The sequence below is a fragment of the Saimiri boliviensis genome, chromosome 17 (assembly GCF_048565385.1).
Source record: "Saimiri boliviensis isolate mSaiBol1 chromosome 17, mSaiBol1.pri, whole genome shotgun sequence".
NCBI classification, from domain to species: domain Eukaryota; kingdom Metazoa; phylum Chordata; class Mammalia; order Primates; family Cebidae; genus Saimiri; species Saimiri boliviensis.
This window is the reverse complement of record NC_133465.1, coordinates 24,110,586-24,131,885: the sequence shown is the minus strand read 5'-3', so window position 1 is coordinate 24,131,885 and position 21,300 is coordinate 24,110,586. Positions and strand designations below refer to the sequence as shown.

The 21,300-nt window shown below is 44.5% G+C and overlaps 2 protein-coding genes across 4 annotated transcripts in view; both read left to right on the top strand.

Moving 5' to 3' along the window:
* The window catches only part of UBE2G1 (ubiquitin conjugating enzyme E2 G1), a 103,058-nt gene extending 99,100 nt beyond the window's left edge, over positions 1-3,958 (top strand). For 2 of the 3 annotated variants that reach the window (XM_074388377.1, XM_074388378.1), the window contains exon 7: positions 693-1,783. The gene's annotated coding sequence lies outside the window, so the exon portion shown is untranslated. Of the gene's footprint in view, positions 1-692 lie in introns of all 3 variants that reach the window. The other variant, XM_039476665.2, reaches the window with a different exon arrangement.
* A 3,460-nt stretch (positions 3,959-7,418) lies between these two features.
* Positions 7,419-21,300, top strand: part of ANKFY1 (ankyrin repeat and FYVE domain containing 1) — an 89,181-nt gene continuing 75,299 nt past the window's right edge. Inside the window, exon 1 of the mRNA XM_039476664.2 lies at positions 7,419-7,489. Within this exon, the coding sequence (XP_039332598.1) occupies positions 7,480-7,489 (10 nt within the window). The 5' untranslated portion in view covers positions 7,419-7,479. The remainder of the gene's footprint in view (positions 7,490-21,300) is intronic.

Below are 21,300 nucleotides of genomic sequence, written 5' to 3'. Positions count from 1 at the left end.
CACTTAGCATGCTGCTTGGGCACATAATAACCGGATGACATGGTACTGCTTTTGATGTAGATGTGTTCTTGACTTTTAGTCTAATTTGATGATATGAGCACAACAGATTCAAAACAATTACAAACTGTCATTGGGAAGGAGGGTCATTTGTGGGAGGCTTTGTGGAGAAAATGGGTTTGAAGGGAGCCATAGTGAGTTGGATAGAATTTAGCAGGTTGGGAAGTGTGGCAATCTTAAGTTGTTTCTCTGAATATCCTCAAATGTTTGTAAATTTCCAAACCACTTGGTTTTTAAATCTTCTCTTATGGAGTCTAGATTTAACGTAAGTTGAATGACATTTGAACTATTGAAAATCTAAATTAATGCTGTCCAATAGAACTTTCTGTGATAATAAAGATACAGCTGTGTTGTTGAGCTTGCAGTCACTAGCCACATGTGACTGTTGAGCACTTGAGATGTGATTAGCATGACTGAGGAACTAAATTGTAAATTGTATTTAATGTCAATTAATTTACATCTAAAATTAAATATCCCCACATGGCTTGTGAGCTACCATAATAGACAAATTCAAAGCGAGCTCAGAATGAAATAGGGATTTGTTGCCAAAGAAATCTAAGATGAATAAAACCTTCTAACAGTTAATTCATTTGTATTCATAAATTGACTGTGTAACGTTGTTTGTTTTGTTGTAGGTCTCCAATTGAGAAACATGGCACTGTTTTTTCTGCACTCTACCCACCTATTGCTGGACTTCTGTTGTACAAGTTGGCAAACACTGGCTGGAACTGGGCCGCAATAAAACATGCCAGTTATCAGTGCTGACAAGAGCCTAACAAGTGCCAACTCACAGATGATTACGCATTTTGAATTCTAATGAACTGTTTTAACCTTCAGGAAGAATTGTAAAGACCTGTACATAGCACAACATGATCCGGATAATATATATACTGTTCATGCACATCCACAGATACACCTTGTACCAAATAATGCTTTCTTGTAGTAGAATAAGAATCGTGTACATTCTAAAAGATTTTAGCAGGTTTTCTTTCCTATTCATTGTTTCTTATCAGTTTAAAAGGACTCCTTTAAGCATGTCAGATGAAAAGCAATTAGGATTAAAAGTTTCCATTTAATTTCCCTTAAACCATTGAGGCTTCATTAAACTCTTTTCACTTACTAAACTTTTGTATCTTCTTTGTTTTGACACACTCCCCTTTGCTTTTATCTCTTCTGTCTACTAGAATGTTCTCAAATCACTTAGTTCAAATACTGAAATACTTAATGAGCAATTACTTGATTTTTAATGATGACTTCGAAGGAGTCATCACTAGGTGCTTTGTCCTTTTTGTATTCTGGTTGCACCCACCTCTTGGATTGAATATAGCAATAACATTTATTGGCTGTTACGAGCTCTTGATCCCAGTCATTACCCCTGAGAACTAAAAACAGATGGTTCTTAATTCAGCTTACTGGAAATTTCCCCAAACAATAGCAAATCTGACTTTTCCCCCCCTTCAGTTGCCTAGTATTAAGGTTGGATAAATGAAGCATGCACAGCTACAGGCTTTCTACTTCCCCTCTGGGTTTGCTGTTCCAAATGCTATTTACTCTCATACCCTTCTCTTTAGTCCTTCATCTTCCTTTGCCTCTATTCTTCTCTACTGCAGATTTTTCTCACCTATTGTACAAAGAAATTGCGATGTATATTTTCATGTAATTTGATTTTGGAATTCTGTCACCTTATGTAGTGAGTTCTTCCAAAATATAATTTTTTTTTCAATAATTGTCAAGTTGTTGGCTTTTATTGTATTGAATGAAGGCTATAATACTGAATGCCAGAGAAGTGGTTTAGAAAACTCTCAGGTTGATTCCTTATGCAAACAAACTTAATACTTGAAAATCACATGGCCATGGCAGTATATGTATTTGGTTCTATCTAGATTCTTCTGTGAATCTAAAAGCATTACAGGGGTAAATGCTTTGCTATTTGACGTATAGATCCTGTCACTAACCATAGTACACTTGGATTTGATTAATGTTTGAGCTGAACTATATTTCATATCATACAGTTTTCTAAAACAGGTTCAGCGAATGGTAACATGAACATGTGCAGTGTTCAAGGCAGGCCCTGGGCTCCTTTATGTTTGTTGTGAGGTTGTGTGTGGGAAGTAGTCTTCGGCTTCTAAGAGGGGTTAGAACTTGAGACAGTAGCAGATGGGACATGTGTTTGTGAGAATCAGTGAGAATTCGTGCATCTCTGCTCTGTGGGGTTTGGGGAAATGCTTTGGCAGAAGAGTGAAAGAACTCCTGCCAATAGCCCAGACCTCTACAAACGCTGTATGTCCTTTTTTAAGCAGAAATAAAATGGTTGAGGATGTAGTCACAGTAGAGAGTGATTTTTTTCTAAATCCCTGTCTGTTCTCTACTCTGAAGCATTGTAAAAACCCGTAAACATTATACAAACCTTATAAAACTTGTAAACGTGTTGTGACCAGAAATTGTTTGATTCATTGGAACCCAGTTTTCTTTAAGAACTTCGTGACTTGGTCTGTTTTTCAAAGACTCTGTAAAAATTGTTGCCCCAAAATATCAGCACTGCACACCCCCACGGGACTTGGAATGCAATCCCTTTTACTTTTTTTTTTTTTTTTTTTTTTTTTTTTTAAACTGGGTCTCTCTGTCACTCAGGCTAGAGTGCAGTAAGAACCATCATAGCTAACTACAGCTTTGACCTACTGGGCTCAAGTGATCCTCCTGCCTCAGCCTCCTGAGTAGCTAGGACTACAGGTGTGTGCTACCATGCCTGGCTAATTAAAAAAAAATTTTTTTAAGAGATGGGATCCCTCCCTTTTTACACTTAAATCAGAAATTGTTCACATGGTGGTTGCTTGTGGCAAAATGGAGTTCGAATTTTGCTCTCCTATTGCTGTAATTCTGCTAGCAATCTATTGAGGTGAAACTTGGGATTTGACTCTTCAGCAAGCAGCAAATGACCTAGTAACTCAGGGACAACTATTTTTGAACTTCAAGTGCCACTTTAATGCAGTTGTTTTGATAAAACCATGTGGGTTTTTTTTTTAGGGCTAGCTCTAGGGGAGTGGAAGTGAGAGCCAGGAATGAGTGTGTCTCTCTTCGCGTGCTTGTCCACCTGGTGCCCTGACTGTGCCACACTGAAACACAGGCCCACGTAGATGTTACAACTTCCCTTCCTCTGTCAGAGATGTCATCTGTGCCTTTCTCAGTGTACATCTGATAATGTAAATTTAAATGCCTCTATGTTTGATATGAAAGCCACACTCAGATGACACTGCACCAGGGGGCTTTTCCTCCACCAGCACCTCACCATCAGTGTGAAGTGATTCTTCTCTGCTTCAGGAAAAGGATTTTCCTCCAGAACTTGTGCCAACATCTTCCTAGATCTTACGGATTGTAGAACTGTTGGCCATTTCCTAAATTTATTCCAAATTCTTGTAGAGGCATATAGATTTCAGTCTGTGCTCGTATGGGATAGATGATCTCGGTGGCTTTTTGGCCTCTTGAGTTTAAAATCCTTGTCATTATAAGGTAATGTTTGTGAGGTTATTCCACTAGTACTGTGATCATGTGGGTGTCGTCATATCTTTAACGGCCTTCATTCTCGGTTGTGAAATTTAATTTTACATGCTCACTCACCCTCTACAAAAATCTGCCCACTTTGGGCTGTGGTGCCTGTGTATCTTTGCCCCTCTGGTCTCCAGTTGGTGGAATTACCTTTTTTGTACTGCCACTTCTCAGCATCTTTGAAATCTGACATAATGTTGCTTCATTCCAGTTTTTTTTTTTTTTTTTTTTTTTAGTTCTGTAATTTGTTGATTGTATTTAACTATGTGAGTTCTGTTGTGATGTTTACTGTATTGTAAAGCACCTCATTCATGTGATGGGTGCTCTAAAATCAATAAATGATGACTTAGAGGCTGTATCATGAGCTATTTTGGTTTTAGGATGCAGGTCTCAAAACCAAGTTGTGAGATTCTTTCTGTATAAACAGCACATGAACCTGGCTCTACCATAAAGATAAGCTAAAAGATGAGGAACCCAGACTCCAGTGTGGACTGGAATAGACTAGGTAGGCATCATCAGTCATCACCTCCTGTCCTCTAAATAGGTGGAGAAACACCCAAATACCTGCCCAGGGCGATTTAGTAAGTTACTGACAAAAGAGGCAAGACCTAGTAGTAGAGTGCCTTCTTTTCTTTACAAGAGAGACAAGATATCAGCATCCACTTTTATCCTGAATCCTTACAAATACTTCATACGGAGTTAGCATTAGGTGTTGAAAGCTTGTTTGTCCTTGATATAAATCACTAATAGACTGTTAGGGCCTCTTCCTTACAAACTGAGAAACGAACATGGAGCCAGACCTCTTATTCAGCTAAATAATCAACAAGAAAATCCCCTGAGAGTTTTGGGAAGATCAAGGATTATTTCCAGAGTGTAAATTTCCTGATAAATATATTTAGAATCAACTGTTGTGGAAGGGTCTAGATGATACACCAAACTTACATCAGTTACGGACAGAATTAGTATTAGCCAAAACGTTTTATTTGCATGCTCCTTCAAATGCAAATGAACAGGTTTTTGATGGTGTGTGCAAAGCACTAGGTTTCAAGAGAGTTGCTTTTCTGCTCCCTCGTGGGATAGGGCTAATAACCACCTTATCACAAACCCTTTGGCTTTGGTGAAGCCCACAACCTTGCCAGGATTCAGTTCGCAGATCGAATTCTTTTCTGGGTGTGGCATTTCAGTTCAGTTTCAGATGTGTGTAATCTGGCTGCCAAGGTAGGATTAGCCTTTTTGGCTTGTTGGCACTCCTCACTGAGCTCCAGTGAAATGGTTAAAAGAATTTGAATTCTGTTCACATAGGTAAATAAACTGAAGGAAAAGCCTTTCACAAAAGGCAGCCAAACACATCTTCTAAGACAGGAGCTGCACAGAAAGTCCTGGGCAAGATACTTGATTTTTTTCCCTCTTCTCAGCGGTATCCAGTAGGAATAAATACACTAGCACCTTTGTGTTCACAGTAACTTCCATTTATTCCCAACAAGAGCACTGGAAATCAAGTTTCTGTTCGTTGAGCCTCTCTTTTGCGGCAAGCTTGTGCTGTGTGTTTTTCCTAAAGGTTCTAGTTAAATTCTTATAAGAAGCTTCCACAGTAATCATTTGTCACGAGGAAGCAGCTTCAGGCTGATTTGCCATCACTGTAAAGCACACAGGTTGCATGGCTGGGATTCAGTTCCACCACCTTCCTGACGTACTGGGTGCTGTCAGCCCTTCTTCACAGGTGAGGAGACCAGAGCTCAGGAACACTGACTTTTCTAGGGTCATTCAGAGCGTGGATGTGTTGGGCCTGCTGCTTGATCCAATTCATCGGACTCCCAGTGTAAATTTCCTCCCTCTTCCCACCCTGCCGTGATAGTGCACTGCCTCCAGAGTCTGTTCCCCTGCGCTCTTGAAGCTAAGGCAGACAGCATTTATTCCCTTCTTCTTCTTCATGCTCCTTGCCTGAGACAGCACCACACTACGTTCCTGTGAATCTGACTGGCAAAACCTGAAGTGGGTTTAAAATGCACCATGTTCAGTGCTCAGCTTTTTCAAGATGTCTGTATTTCTGGTTATAGCTAATGTGAGAGCTCCCTCCAAACCTGTTGCATGTTGTAGTTTACTGAGTACTACAAGTGCTTTATTTCACAGGCTTTACGGACTTAACGTTCTGTGTAACTCAGGGGTTACAAGCCTGTAAGAGTCCCCTCAAAAGACAAGGGCCTGCTGGGCGCGGTGGCTCACGCCTATAATCCCAGCACTTCGGGAGGCTGAGGAGGGTGGATCACGAGGTCTGGAGTTTGAGACCAGCCTGGCCAATATGGTAAACCCCATCTCTACTAAACATACAAAAATTAGCTGGGCATGGTGGTGCGTGCCCGTAATCCAACTACTCAGGAGGCTGAGGCAGGAGAATTGCCTGAACCCAGGAGGCGGAGGTTGCTGTGAGCCGAGATCGTGCTACTGCACTCCAACCTGGGCGACAGAGCAAGACTCTGTCTCCCCAATCCCCCGCCAAAAATAAAACACGGGCTCAGGGATACCATGAAGTCCTTTTTAAGAGGGGTACATTCGCCTCTGGTAGAGGGCTCCTTAGGGCGAGGTTGGGATGAAGAGGCATTCAAGCCCCTGAGCTCATCCATCCCTTCAGGTGAGTTCTTTGATCATGGGCATCTAGTCCAAGCACGCTCCGAAAGGGCACACGTTTGTTTATTCCTGCATGTGTGCTGCTCAAAGGGAGAGAGAGGCCTCTGGTTTTCTTTCTTTCTTTCTTTCTTTTTTTTTTGAGACGGAGTTTCGCTCTTGTTACCCAGGCTGGAGTGCAATGGCGCGATCTCGGCTCACCGCAACCTCCGCCTCCTGGGCTCAGGCAATTCTCCTGCCTCAGCCTCCTAAGTAGCTGGGATTATAGGCACGTGCCACCATGCCCAGCTAGTTTTTTGTATTTTTAGTAGAGACGGGGTTTCACCATGTTGACCAGGATGGTCTCGATCTCTCGACCTCGTGATCCACCCGCCTCGGCCTCCCAAAGTGCTGGGATTACAGGCTTGAGCCACCGCGCCCGGCCAGGCCTCTGGTTTTCATCAAATCCTCAAAGGGGGCCATGGCCCTCCAAATCTTTAGGAACCACTAATTCTAGTTCAATTTCCTCTTGAAACTGAGGTAGACTCAGATGCGGCATGAGGCTGGCAAGGACTTGCCCATAATCAACACAGCAAGTCAGCTGCAGAGCCAACCCCGAACTCGGGTCTCCACTCCCAGAAGAGCACACCATGGAAAACACCTCTTCAAACATTCCGAGCACCTGCTATATTCCAGACTCCAGGCTGGTGCTGCTGAGGTTAATGACAGTCACCATGCCAAATCAGGAATCGGCCATGACAGACCTCTACAACTTTCATGTCGTTTTTATGTTACGACCCGGGCCATATTTGCAGGGTACTCCACGATAGACAGAGCCCCAGAGGCTCACCGTTGGGCACTCCTATAAACCGTTCTCAACAGAGAGGGACGCTCGAGTGACGGCACTTCCACGGAGCCTGGCAAGTTGTCCCCCACCCTTCTTTTTGCCTCAGTGTGGCTGGCTCAGGGCAGCGCCCCCAAGCACCTCCCTACCCATACCACCTCCGCGCCTTTCGTCTCCTGCCGCAATCGGAAGGCTTACACATTTCAACACCGTCTCTCATCTCCCAGGTATCTGTCAGCCAGAATGCCTACGCTTCAAAACGACTCCCGCGGAGTCCGGCTCACCCCCTCAGCTTTCATTCAGCCCTTTCCTTCCGTCGGCTCCGCCCTTGGCCGCGCCTCCCAGGACTCTCGCGAGACTTGGTGCCTCGGTTCCGTGCCGCCCCGGCTCATCCGCGCACTTCTCGCGAGGCCGGAGGTAGTGCCGGGTCAGACATGGCGGAAGGTAGGGTTTCTGTGGAGCCGCGCGGGAAGACGCGGAGCTGTAGGGGCGCTGCCAGCCGGGCGAAGCTGCCCTGGGAGGGGACGGCCGGGCGTGGTTGCATGGGGTCCCCGCGGGTCTCGCGAGCCTTCCTTTCCAGCCTCCCCAGACCTCCGCGGGCCGGGGTCCGGAGTTCGGTTCCTATGGCAACGCCCCTCCCGCGAGACGGACCCCGCGGGACTGCGGCCGCCTGCGGAGCGGGGCTGGGAGGTCCCGTGCCGGTGCTGCGTGCAGCCGCGGGGCCAGGGGGCAGCGGGGGAGGCTCTCTAGTGCCGGGACGCCGGGGGAAGTAAGCTTTCTCCGTAGGAAATCGAAACTGCTGTCCTGGCACGTCCTGCATCCGGAAGGGGTTCCTCCCTCGCCTGCGGAAGAGCGTGGGACTCCTCGGGCTGGGCTGGGCTGGGCTGGGGTGGGCTGGGGTGGCGTGGGGGCGAGGCAGGGCCGAGCTGGCCCACGCGGCAGGCGGGCGCACCGGCGGCTCCGGCTCCGCAGCAGCCCCTGCCTTCAGGCCAGGCGTGCTGAAGACGGGAGGAAGGGGTTTGCGGGAACGGAGTTGGCCAAGGTCACATTGCTCGCTAGAGGGCCGCTCAGACCAGACCTCTGTGCCTTTGCCTCCCAGTCCAGTGCCCACTCTCTGGTCTGGTGCACTTTTCATGACATTGCAGGTTAAGGCACTCTGGTCTCTCAGGGTCGGCCTCCCTTAATGTAGCAGTAATTAGAAGTCTTCATTGTCAAAGCCTCATTGTACATGTAGGGGGAAAGAAGGCCCAGAGACAGGGAGTTACCTTTTAAGGACTGTGCAGCGACACTGCTGGGTCTAGCCAGCACGCTTCTCTTTACCCCGTCATTGGAGAAAAATATTTCTTCTTTGACTTTTGTTTGAGTGACTGCAGTGTGCTTGGCCACGACCTGTCCTGTTGGTTTTGAGCTTTGACTGTACTCATCACTTAATAGATCTTAGATTTGGACACACATGACAGTTGGTCGCCATTTCTCATTTGCTTTAAACTTCAGAACAACCTCGTGAAGGAGGCCTGGCGTGTGCATTTGCCCTTTATTGATAAAGGAATGTAGGCAAAGTTACAGAGATAGCTGGGACTGGCATCCAGTTGGTTTTGGGGTGTGTGTGTGTGTGTGTGTGTGTGTGTAGACAAGGTCTTGGCCCAGTGTTGCGGCTCGCGCCTGTAATGTCAGCGCTTTGGGAGGCCGAGGTGGGAGGATCGCTTGAGGCCAGGAGTTTAAGACCAACCTGGCAACATGGGGAAATCTTGTACCTACAAAAAAAAAAAAAAAATACAAAAGTTACCCAGGTGTGGTGGCACCTGCCTGTAATTCCAGCTACTTAGGCACGAACTACTAGGGAGGTGGGAGGATCGCTTGAACCCGGGAGGCGGAGGTTGCAGTGAACTCCACCAGCCTGGGCGACAGAGTAAGAGCTTGTCTTAAAAAAGAGAGAGACTAGTGTGAGCCACTGCACTCAGCTTAAATTTAATTTCTTATGACATAGCACAACTCGCATTTCCAGGCAGAATCTTCTGTTTTTGCATGTGAATGTTAAAGCTTGCAAAACAATAAAATGACTTTTATATTGTGTTTAAAAAAAAAAAAGAAAAGAAAAGAAAGAAAGAGAGACTAGGTCTCATTGTGTTGCCCAGGTTGGTCTTAAACTCTTGGTCTCAAGCAGTCCACCTGCCTTGGCCTGTCAAAGTGCTGGGGTTACAGGCGGGAGCCATCGCGTGTGGCAGGCACTGTTTTTGTCTATCCCTCCCTGGACGGGGAAACTTTTGGTGAATGTTGCCTGAAAGCAGAGAAGTAAGAAAAGGAGCAAAAAGCTAAGACAGTCCCTGAAGTTACTTTTTGGGTAAATCACAGAGTGTTGTTTTATGCAGCAGACAGCTGTTGCCCACGGCAGTGAGGTGGGTAGGAAGGTTCAGGAAGGCCTTCTGTGAGGTAATGGGTAGTCTGGTGCTTTTACACTAGCAAGGTAAGTTGAATGTTTTGGGAATACGTTACCAAGGTTGAGATTGTGGAGGGCGGCTGGTTTTTCACTTAACACCTGCTGTGCTTTGCAGTCAGGTTCCAGCCCTGAGGAGCCACAGGCTGAGTCAGTATATTCATCATCCAGCAAGTGCCTTGAGAGACATCTTGCCAGTGGGGTATCTCTCCTTAAAGACACAAAGAAAACATTCTTTCAAGGTTAAATTAGCAGAGAGCTAGGTAAGCAGTCATGAAGTTCTGAATGCAGTCTTTCTTTTCTTTTCTCTTTTGTTTTCTTTCTTGACGGAGTCAGAGTCTCATTTGCCCAGGCTGAAGTGCAGTGGCGCGATCTTGGCTCACCGCAACCTCTACCTCCCGGGTTCAAGCGATTCTCCTGCCTCAGCCTCCTGAGTAGCTGGGATTGCAGGCACCCGCCATCATCCCTGGCTAATTTTTGTATTTTTGTAGAGACAGGGTTTCACTAAGTTGGCCAGGGTCTTGAACTCCTGATCTCAGGTGATCTGCCTGCCTTGGCCTCCCAAAGTGCTGGGATTACAGGCCTGAGACACTACGCACTGCGAAGTTTTTCTTTGACCTTTGCCATGACCTTTGCTGCAGTTTCCCTTTTACCTTTTTAGTGTCCCAACTTTTTGTTGTGATTTAGCTTTTTAGAAACAATGTTGCGAACTAGGACTAGGAGGCATTCTGGGCCATTTAGCTCCTTAACCTCCTTTTACCTTTTTAGTGTCCCAACTTTTTGTTGTGATTTAGCTTTTTAGAAACAATGTTGCGAACTAGGACTAGGAGGCATTCTGGGCCATTTAGCTCCTTAACCTGAAGGTGCTTTCCTGGGATATTAAGACTGCTTGTGCTTTAACCAGATTCTCAGAGCCCACTGTGCTTGTTTGGAGAGACTCATTTAAATATAAATAAATAGCAGATACCTATGTCACATAATGGTTGAATGATCTGTAAGCACACCCAATGGAAACGTCCCTGATAGTGGTTGGTAGGTAGTGTGAGAATGTGGGAGATGGTGTCTAGGAATAGTAAACAGAACTTTGAGAGAGTGGGTATAAAGCTGCTTTTGTGGCTTGTTTAGAGGACAGCCTTCTTTCCTTCCATCTATCCATGGCTATTGATTTGACCATATATATTTAGTGAAGTCTGTCCTAAAATTAGTGTTGTTTCCCCACTCTGCTTCTCTGTGGCTATCCTGCTAATCTAAGCTTCATTTGTAGTCTTTTTTTTTTTTTTTTTTTTTTGAGACGGAGTTTCGCTCTTGTTACCCAGGCTGGGGTGCAATGGCACGATCTCGGCTCACCGCAACCTCCGCCTCCTGGGTTCAGGCAATTCTCCTGCATCAGCCTCCTGAGTAGCTGGGATTACAGGCACGCACCACCATGCCCAGCTAATTTTTTGTATTTTTAGTAGAGATGGGGTTTCACCATGTTGACCGGGATGGTCTCGATCTCTTGACCTCATGATCCACCCGCCTCGGCCTCCCAAAGTGCTGGGATTACAAGCTTGAGCCACCGCACCCGGCCGTTTTTTTTTTTTTTTTTTTTTTTTTTTTTTTGAGACAGGATCTCACTCTGTCATCTAGGCTGGAGTGCCCTGGCATACTCACAGCTCACTGCAATGTCCACCTCCCAGGCTCAAGTAATTCTCTCACCTCAGCCTCCCAAGTAGCTGGGACTGCAGATGTGCGTGCCACCACATGCAGCAAATTTTTGTATTTTTTGTAGAGTCGGCGTTTTGCAGTGTTGTCCAGGCTAGTCTTGAACTCCTGGGTTCAAGCTGTTTGCCTGCCTGGGTCTCCCGAAGTGCTGGGATTACAGGTACAAGCCATTGTGCCCAGCCCTAAGCCTCCTTTGTAGCTCAGCTACTTCCAAAGGTTCCAATTAAAAGGTTGCTTTTAACTTTTCCTCCTAGATTTTGCTTTCTCACAGCCTAATTTCACACAGTTTCTAGCGTTCCCTTTAAAACAGGCGTCCCCAAACTATGGCCCGCGGGCTGCATGCGGCCCTCTGAGGCCATTTATCCGGCCCCCCGCTGCACTTCAGGAAGGGGCACCTCTTTCATTGGTGGTCAGTGAGAGGAGCACAGTATGTGGCGGCCCTCCAATGATCTGAGGGACAGTGAACTGGCTGGCCCCTTGTGTAAAAAGTTTGGGGGCACCTGCTTTAAAACATGAATCGGATCATGTCTCCCACTCTTCTTAATACACTGCCCCTCACTGCCCAACTCGCACAGTTCTCCCAAGGACCTTTAAGTGTTAACAGGGTCTGGCCCCCACTGAACACGTCCAGCTTCTTTCCTACTGCCCATTCACTGTGCCCCTGCCACACTGCCTTCCGCGCTGTCGTTTGTATGTGCCCAACATGCTGCTACCTCTGCGTCTTTGTCCCTGCAGTTCTCTTGGCCTTCAACAGCCCACCACTGTCTCCACACAGCTGACGCCCTTGTCTTCACTCGGTGTCTGTTCAGTTGTCATCTCATTAGAGAGCTTCCCTCCCTGGAATGTAAACCCATGAGGGCAGGGACTTGTTCTGTTTTGCTCACTCCTGTATCTCCCAGCTTAGAATCATGCCTGTGGTTGAAGGAATGTAGTGATCCTTATTGAGCATCACCTGCTAGCCATCAAGAAAAGTTGCTTGAGCCAGATGTGGTGGCTCAAGCCTGTAATCCCAGCACTTTGGGAGGCCAAGGCGGGTGGATCACGAGGTCAAGAGATCGAGACCATCCTGGTCAACATGGTGAAACCCCGTCTCTACTAAAAATACAAAAAATTAGCTGGGCATGGTGGCGCGTGCCTGTAATCCCAGCTACTAAGGAGGCTGAGGCAGGAGAATTGCCTGAACCCAGGAGGCGGAGGTTGCGGTGAGCCGAAATCATGCCATTGCACTCCAGCCTGGGTAATAAGAGCAAAACTCCGCCTCAAAAAAAAAAAAAAAAAAAAAGAAAAAAAAAAAGAAAAAAAAATAGTTGCCTGGATACATCCTTAGCCTCTTGCCAGGCAAACTGGCTGATCCAGCCTTTATTATGCTCTGGATAACATAAGTCTGCTAAGGGTTACCTAGCCTATTTTTCATCCAGCCCATTTTTGGTTTAGCAACTAAAATATAATGTTTAAGGCCGGGCACAGTGGATCACGCCTGTCATCCAAGCACTTGGGAGGCCAAGGTGGGCAGATCACTTGAGATCAGGAGTTCCAGACCAGCCTGACAAACATGGTGAAACCCCAACTTTACTAAAAATACAAAAAGGTAGCCGAGCATGATAGCAGGTGCCTGTAATCCCAGCTACTCTGGAGGCTGAGTCAGGAGAATCACTTGCACCCTGGAGGCAGAGGTTGCAGTGAGCCAAGATCGTGCCACTGCACTCCAGCCTGGGCGGAGACTGTCCGAAAAAATAGTAATAATAAAATAGGATATAATGTTTCAGAGCTTAGACTCCGCAGCGGGATGTGGGTTTAAATGCTAGCTTAAGCTGTGATTGTAAGGAAGTCATTGCTGTCAGTCTCAGTGTCCTCAGCTTTTTTTATTTTTTTTTGAGACTGAGTCTCACACTGTCACCCAGGCTGTAGTGCAGTGGTGCAATCTTGGCTCACTGCAGTCTCCGCCTCCTGGGTTCAATCAGTTCTGCCTCAGCCTCCTGAGTAGCTGGGACTACAGGCATGCACTAACATGCCTAGCTAATTTTTTAATATTTTTAGTAGAGACGGGGTTTCACCATGTTGGCCAGGACAGACTCGATCTCCTGACCTTGTGATCCACCCGCCTTGGCCTCCCAAAGTGCTTGGATTACAAGTGTGAGCCACCGTGCCTGGCCTGTCCTCAGCTTTTAGGGGGATCATTCTAATTCACAGATAGCTGTGGGGATCCTAGGAAATAGCATAGGAAGAGCCTTTTTCCACAGTGCCTGGTGTTTTTTCCACAGTGCCTAATGTTTTGATCCTGGCACACGGTCTTTCTCTTGAGTGTCCTCTAAAATCACTCTCCATTTCTTTTCCTCAGTAAAAGTAAACATTGGAAAAAAAATGTAAATGGTTTTTTTTTTGTAAATAGTTTATTGAACAGAAAATTTATAAACTTTTATTATCTAATGGAATTTGATCAGAAGAATACTTTTGACAACAACCCAAGTAACGTGGTGAAAACATTGCATATTCTGAGTATTCATTGGCCAACACAATAGCCACTAGCCACATGTGGTTACTTAGATTTAATTAAAATTAAATAAAATTGAAAATGAACTTCTCAGCTGTGCTAGTCCTAGTCCAAGTACTCAATAGCCATGTGGCTACAGCTCCCCTAATGGACAGCACGGATCAATAGAACACTTGCAGCATTGCCAAAAACGCTTTAGACAGCACTGTTCCAGAAAATGCTTCATCAGTGTAGGTTGATAGAAATAAGAAAAGAAAGAACTTTGTTGTTTCTGGTTTTGAAATTTATCTGTTTATTGTTTTACTTATTAAACAAATGTCTCAGGTCATTGATAATTATGTGTAGTCTAGAGACCTCTCCAGGACTGTTCCTTTTATACCATTATTTTCTTTTCTCTCACTTTCCTTTCACTGCTGTCACCAGCTGTAGCTGTTGGCTTTCTCCGTGCGGATTATTTTTACTGAGAAATAAAATTTATTCTTGCCGGGCGCGGTGGCTCCAGCCTGTAATCCCAGCATTTTGGGAGGCCGAGGCGGGTGGATCACAAGGTCAAGAGATCGAGACCATCCTGGTCAACATGGTGAAACCCCGTCTCTACTAAAAATACAAAAAATTAGCTGGGCATGGTGGCACGTGCCTGTAATCCCAGCTACTTAGGAGGCTGAGGCAGGAGAATTGCCTGAACCCAGGAGGCGGAGGTTGCGGTGAGCCGAGATCATGCCATTGCACTCCAGCCTGAGTAACAAGAGCAAAAACTCCTTCTCAAAAAAAAAAAAAAAAAAATGTATTCTTTACGTGGATACGTCAAAGTGAAGCTATTATACTGTGGTGAGATACACGGGATTCCCTCACTGGCAAGGTGGCTTTGCTGTAGGCAAGTTGAGATATTATCATGATTTACAGCCTTGCGGAACAAATAAATGAGGAATTGCCATGTCCCCAGAATCTCCTGTTGAATGGAGGAGACCAAGAACCTGTGGTATTTTTTGAACTTCGCCTAGGAAGGTATAGGCGGGAGGAGGGTGAGATAACCATGGAATGGGTCTAGAGGGAGAAGAAATTGCTAAACAAGTATAGCCAGAAATCAGGCTGATTCACAGGGAGCTCTGAAGTTAGGAGGGGAGATAAAGGAAATTGTATATGAGACAGTATTGCAAGGTGAAAGGTAAAACATGCTTAGGAGTTATTTTGAAAACTCAGAATAGGGAGAGATTTTTCTTAAGGAAGTAATGGGGCGTGTATTTTGGATGATCAGGGAAAGTCTTATTGCAGGAGACGTTGCTTGAGCTGAGCTTCGAAAAATGGCCCTCATTTGGACATGGGGACATGAGATGAAGGAGAAGTACCTATTCTAGGTGGAAGGAATTAGTGGGATGTGAGGTTGGAAGAGTATGTTAAGGGCCAGAAAATTAAGGGCATTGGTCACGCTTTAGGATTTTATTCTGTGAGTCCTGGGGCGATACTTCTGAAAGGAGTTAAAGACCAGCCTGGCCAACATGGTGAAACCTCATCTCTACTAAAAATACAAAAAAATTAGCCGGGTTTGGTGGCAGGCGCCTGTAATCCCAGCCACTTTGGGAGGCTGAGGCAGGAGAATCGCTTGAACCCAGGAGACGGAGGTTGCAGTGAGCTGAGATCAGGCCATTGCACTCCAGCCTGGACGAGAAGAGTGAAACTATCTAAAAAAAAAAAAAAAAAAAAATTACATGAAGAACACGAATTGACTGCTAAAGTTTTGGCTAAAATATAAGAATTACAGGAATGTAGATAAAGGAGATGCCTTTGCTATAAAGCCTTAGTGGTGTTGGTGTTGTTACTCTAAAAAGACTGACCGAATACTGTGTGGGTTAGAACTGGTGGCCAGAGGGGAGTAGAGTGCCTTTATGGAAGGAAATGCAACTCATTTAATTCCTGGATTAATTAATAACTAATCTTGATGTTCTGATGCTGGAGCTGAAATCTGACATCATGGTATTAATGGATTGGGCTCTGGCTTAAGACGCCAAATCTTGGCTGTGTCTTCTAATGGTATGATTGTAGGCAATCCACTTAACCCAAGTGAATTTCACTGTTAACATATTACTTTCTCAGTATAGTTAGAATCTGAGATGATGAATGTGAAAAACTTTTTTTTTTTTTTTTTTTTTTTTGAGACGGAGTTTCGCTCTTGTTACCCAGGCTGGAGTGCAATGGCGCGATCTCGGCTCACTGCAACCTCCGCCTCCTGGGTTCAGGCAATTCTCCTGCCTCAGCCTCCCGAGTAGCTGGGATTACAGGCACCTGCCACCATGCCCAGCTAATTTTTTGTATTTTTAGTAGAGACGGGGTTTCACCATGTTGACCAGGATGGTCTCGATCTCTTGACCTTGTGATCCACCCGCCTCGGCCTCCCAAAGTGCTGGGATTACAGGCTTGAGCCACTGGGCCCGGCGAATGTGAAAAACTTAACTGCTATAGGAGACATAAAAAATATTAATTCCCACTTTCTCTTTTATTGCAAAATATTACAGGAAAGTGTGCATTTTCTTTACTCCATAAAATGATGTTGACACTAATGTAGCAAAAAGTTACTAGGGTATTAATATCTTTTACTGTACAGAATTTTTGGTTTGTAAGGATAGGTGTTTCAGTTTCCTGTGGCTCATGTAGCAAATTTCCACAAGTAAGATGGCTTAAAACAACAGAACTGTGTTCTTATGACCCTGGAGGACAGAAGTCGGCCGTCAGTATCACTGGGCTCAAATCAGGCTGTCAGTAGGGCCCTATTCCCTCTGGTGGCTCCAGGAGAAAATCTTCCTGATTCTTTAGCCGCAAGAGGCTGCTGACATTCCTTGGCTAGTGGCTGCATCACTCCAGTCTTCAAGAACAGCATCTTGAAATTTCTCTCTGTTCTGTGTTTACATGACCTTCTGCTCTGAGTGGGTCATATCTCCCTCTGCTCCCTCTTAGAAGGATACATGAACAGATATGTGCTGCATAACGATATTTGGTCAATGCAGAGACACTCTTTTTTGGTCATATCAGGCAACATTCACAAGTTCCAGGGATTAGGATGTTAGTATCTTATGGGGATGGGGGCATTTTTCAGCCTACCATGGTAGGTAAAGTCAGAAGATTTCTAAAATTCCTCTGTGTGCAGTTCTTGAATGCTCAAAGACCATGTGTGCCACACAGTTCAAGATACTGCTAGTGAAGTGAATAAGATAGTTTCTGGGATCAGGAAATTTAAGCCAATGAGAATGCCATATTAGGAAACTGGTACTTTTGTAGACAGTGGGTAACCAGCTGAAATTGTTTGGTTAGATAAGCTGTGTTTTAGGAAGATTATTAACAGTGTGTGTGGGATAGAATAGAGACATGGAAGAATGAGAAGGGCAACAGGTTATGTGTGTGATTGATGCTGAGGCCTCATGGAAATGTTGGTGTGATCAGCAAGAAATAGAACGATGTCATGGTACATCCCAGAGGAAGGAGTTGTTAGATTTGTTGAGGTGTGATTGACAAACAATAAAATTTACTAATTGTAACTGTATATACCAAATATATACAGTCATATGGCCACCAGCACAATCATGATAGATTTCTATCACCATAAGAACTTCCGTTGAACTCCTTTGCTCATTCCTCTGGCTTCTGGCAATCACTGATCTGCTTTCTCTTGCTATAGTTTGCCTACTATGTTTTTTGTTGTTATTATTGTTGTTGTTTATTTTTTTTGAGAGGGAGTCTCACTCTTTTTGCCCAGGCTTGAGTGCAGTGGCGCCATCTTGGCTGACTACAACCTCTGCCTCCTGGGTTCAAGCAATTCTCCTGCCTCAGCCTCCCAAGTAGCTGGGATTACAGGTGTGTGCTGCCCCGGTCCAGCTAATTTTTGTATTTTTAGTGGAAATGGTGTTTCACCATGTTGGCCAGACTGGTCCTGAACTCCTGACCTAAAGTGATCCTCATTTGCCTACTATGAAGCCACACATTCATATGGGATCATTCAGTATGTAATCTTTAATGCCTGGCTTCTTTCACATAGCATATTGCTTTTGAGATACATCTGTACCTCATGTGTCTTGCATCAGTCCTTTCTGTTTTATTGCTGAGTACTATTCTATTTGATGGATAGGTGACAGTTTGTGTCGGTTTACCAGCTGGACATTCAGGTTGTTTCTAGTTGTTATGAATAAAGCTTCATTGAACATTTAAATAGAAATCTTTGTGTTTGTTTTGAGGAAGCACCTGGGGGTGGAATTGTTGGCCATAAGCAAGTATATGTTTAACTTTATAAGAAAGTGTCAAACTTTTCCAGAATGGTTATGCCATTTTGCATTTCCATTAGCAGTGTATGAGGCTTCTAGTTTCTGGTTCTCCAATTTTTTTTTTTTTTTTTTTTTTTTTTTGAGATGGAGACTCACACTGTTACCCAGGCTGGGGTGCAGTGGTATGATCAAAGCTCACTGCAACCTCAAACTCCTCGGTTCAAGCAATCCTCCCATCTCAGCCTCCTGAGTGGCTAGAACTACAGTGCATACCACCACACCTGGCTAATTAAAAAAGTTTTTTCTGGTGAGGAGACAGAGATCTCACTGTGTTGTCCAGCTGTTCTCAAGCTCTTAGCCTCAAGCTGTTCTCCTGCCTCAGCCTACCAAACTTTTGGGATTATAGATGTGAGCCACTGCGCTTGGCCTGGTTCTCTAAACCTTTGCCATGAGTTTTTTATTTTTTATTTTTATTTTTTTGAGATGGAGTTTCGCTCTTGTTACCCAGGCTGGAGTGCAATGGCACGATCTCGGCTCACCGCAACCTCCGCCTCCTGGGTTCAGGCATTTCTCCTGCCTCAGCCTCCTGAGTAGCTGGGATTACAGGCACGCGCCACCATGCCCAGCTAATTTTTTGTATTTTTAGTAGAGACGGGGTTTCACCATGTTGACCAGGATGGTCTCAATCTCTTGACCTCATGATCCACCCACCTCGGCCTCCCGAAGTGCTTGGATTACAGACTTGAGCCACCACGCCTGGCCTGCCATGAGTTTTTAATTTTAGCCATACTAGGGGTGTGTAGTGGGATTTTATTGTGATTTTAATTTGCATCTTAATTACTAATGATGAACATCTTTTCGTATGCTTATTTACTAGACATTTATCTTTTTTGGTGAAGTCTCCAGGTTTTGTTTTTTGGCCCTTTTTTATTGGGTTGTCTTACTGAATTGTAAGAGTTCTTAATATAATCTGTCTGCAAGTCTTTTTTAATTTAAAGATGGAGTCTCACTCTGTCACCCAGACTGGAGTGCTGTGGTGTGATATCGGTTCATTGCAGCCTCCACCTCCCGAGTTCAGGTGATTCTGCTGCCTCACTCCTGAGTAGCTGGGGCTACAGGCACATGCCACTACACCCAGCTTATTTTTGTGTTTTTTGTAGAGATGGGGTTTTGCCATGTTGGCCAGGCTGGTCTCAAACTCCTGACTTCAAGGGATCCACCCACTTTGGTCTCCCAAAGTGCTGGGATTAAAGGCATGAGCCATCGCTCCTGGCCTGGTCTGCAAGTTTTTTGTTGGATGTTTTGCAAATATTTTCTCTCAGTCTATGGCTTGCCTTTTTATTTTTTTATGACTTTTCAAGAACAATTTTTAAAATTTGGTAAAGTCAAATTTAGCCATTTTTTTTTCTGTAATTTTTTTTTTAAAGTTTATGTTTGCTTAATCTGAGGCCACTAAGATTTTTTCTCTGTTTTAGTTAGGAAGTTCTGTAGTTTTTGTTTTTTTAAATTTTCTTTTAATTTAAAAAAATTTTACTTGGCAATGATTTGAAGCTCATTTTTGTTTTATTAGGCTGGAGTGCAGTGGCTGTTCACAGATATGATCATGGTGCTTTATAACCTCAAACTCCTGGGCTCCAGTGATCCTTCCTTTCAGCCTCCTGAGTAGCTGTGACTCCATCTGGCTCTAGGAGGGCTATAGTTTTAACCCTTACATTTAGATATATGATTTTGAGTTAATTTTTATATATAGTGGCATCTAAGAATAGGGATTTGCCTTTTTCATATGGATATCCAATTTTTCTGGTCCCATTGTCGTTTCCTCATTGAAATGCCTCGACACTGTTGTCAAATCATTTTGTTATGTATGTGAAAGTCTCTTTCTGGATTTTGTTATATTCCATTGCTTTGGATATCTATCTTGATGCCAGTATGATGCTGTCCTATTTACTGCAGCTTTATAACCAGCCTTGAGTCATGTAAATGCTAAACCTTTCTTTTTCTTTCCCCCCACCCAGAATTTTTTTGGCTAGACTTTGCATTTCTGCCTGAATTTTAAAATCAGCTGTGTATGGTTGTGCATATCTGTAATCCCAGCAGTTTGGAAGACCAAAGTGGGAGGATCCCTTGAGGCCAGGAGTTCAAGACCAGCTTGCACAACATACTGAGACCCTGTCTCTACAAAAAAATTTTAAAAAATTGGCCAGGTGTGGTAGTCCTCACTTGTAGTTCTAAGCGCTTGGGAGTCTGAGGTAGGAGAATCACTTGAGCCCAAGAGCCCGAGGCTACAGTGAGCTATGATCAGGACACTGCACCCCAGGCTGGTGACAGAGAGAGATCCTGTTTCAAAAAAAAAAAAAAAAAAAATTAGAATCATTGTTTCAAATTCTACAAAAATAGTTTGCTGGGATTTTTATTGGGAAGGTATTGAATCTATTGGTCAATTTGGAGAGACCTGACATCTTAACAATGTTGAGCCTTCCAATCCATAAACATTAGTATAGAACTCTGTTATTTATGTAGCCTTTCATTTCTTTCAGCAGTGTTTTATAGTTTTCAGTGTCCATGCATTGCATATTTTATTAAATTCATCTCTAAATATTTTGTATGTTTGGTATACTGTTGCAAATGCATTATCATAGCCTGTACATTGATAGCGTAGAGCTTTGATAACGTGAAATGAAGGAGGAAGAAGATTTTGATTTGAGGAAGATGGGAAGTTTGATTTTGGACTTGTTGAGGTTATAGTACCATTTGGTCATTCTTTCAGCAGGAGATGTTGAAAGAAAGAGATTTGGGTCCACGTTTATAGCAGTGACAGTGAAGTATGGGCGTGCGTGAGACCACCTTCAAGGAAGAAAATTTAGCAAAAGCTGAGTTCTAGGTCTGAACCTTGCACTACTGTGCCCTTTTAGTAAATGGGTGGTCAGAATAGGAGGTGAAGGATCTGTAACGAGGTTAGGAAGAAAGTGGAGTACAGAGTTAGGAAGCCAGGCTTTAAGAATGGGGTGATTGAGAGTCAGGTGCTACAGGGAGATGGAGGAGCTTGAAGAATAAGGAAAAGGTCATTGAAGTGGGTGATTTTATCAATGTGACTGTTTAGTAGAGTGAGGTGAGTAGAAGCCCAGTCCCAGAAGGTTCGGGAGGGAAGGCAGGGAGTAGTGACTAAAGAGGACTCTTAAGAAATTGGTGGAGAAGGTGAAGTGTGTGATTGACGGGCAGTCAAGAGCACAGCTGTGGAAGAGATGTTTGCCTCGGGGTGGGAGGTGACACTGTGAGGGCGAGGAGGGAAGCTTGGAGAGAGGCATGTCTTGGAGCTGCAGTGCCTGTCTTGGCATGGGGTCTGTTAAGAAGTGAGAGGTTATAGAATTCTAGGTATCCA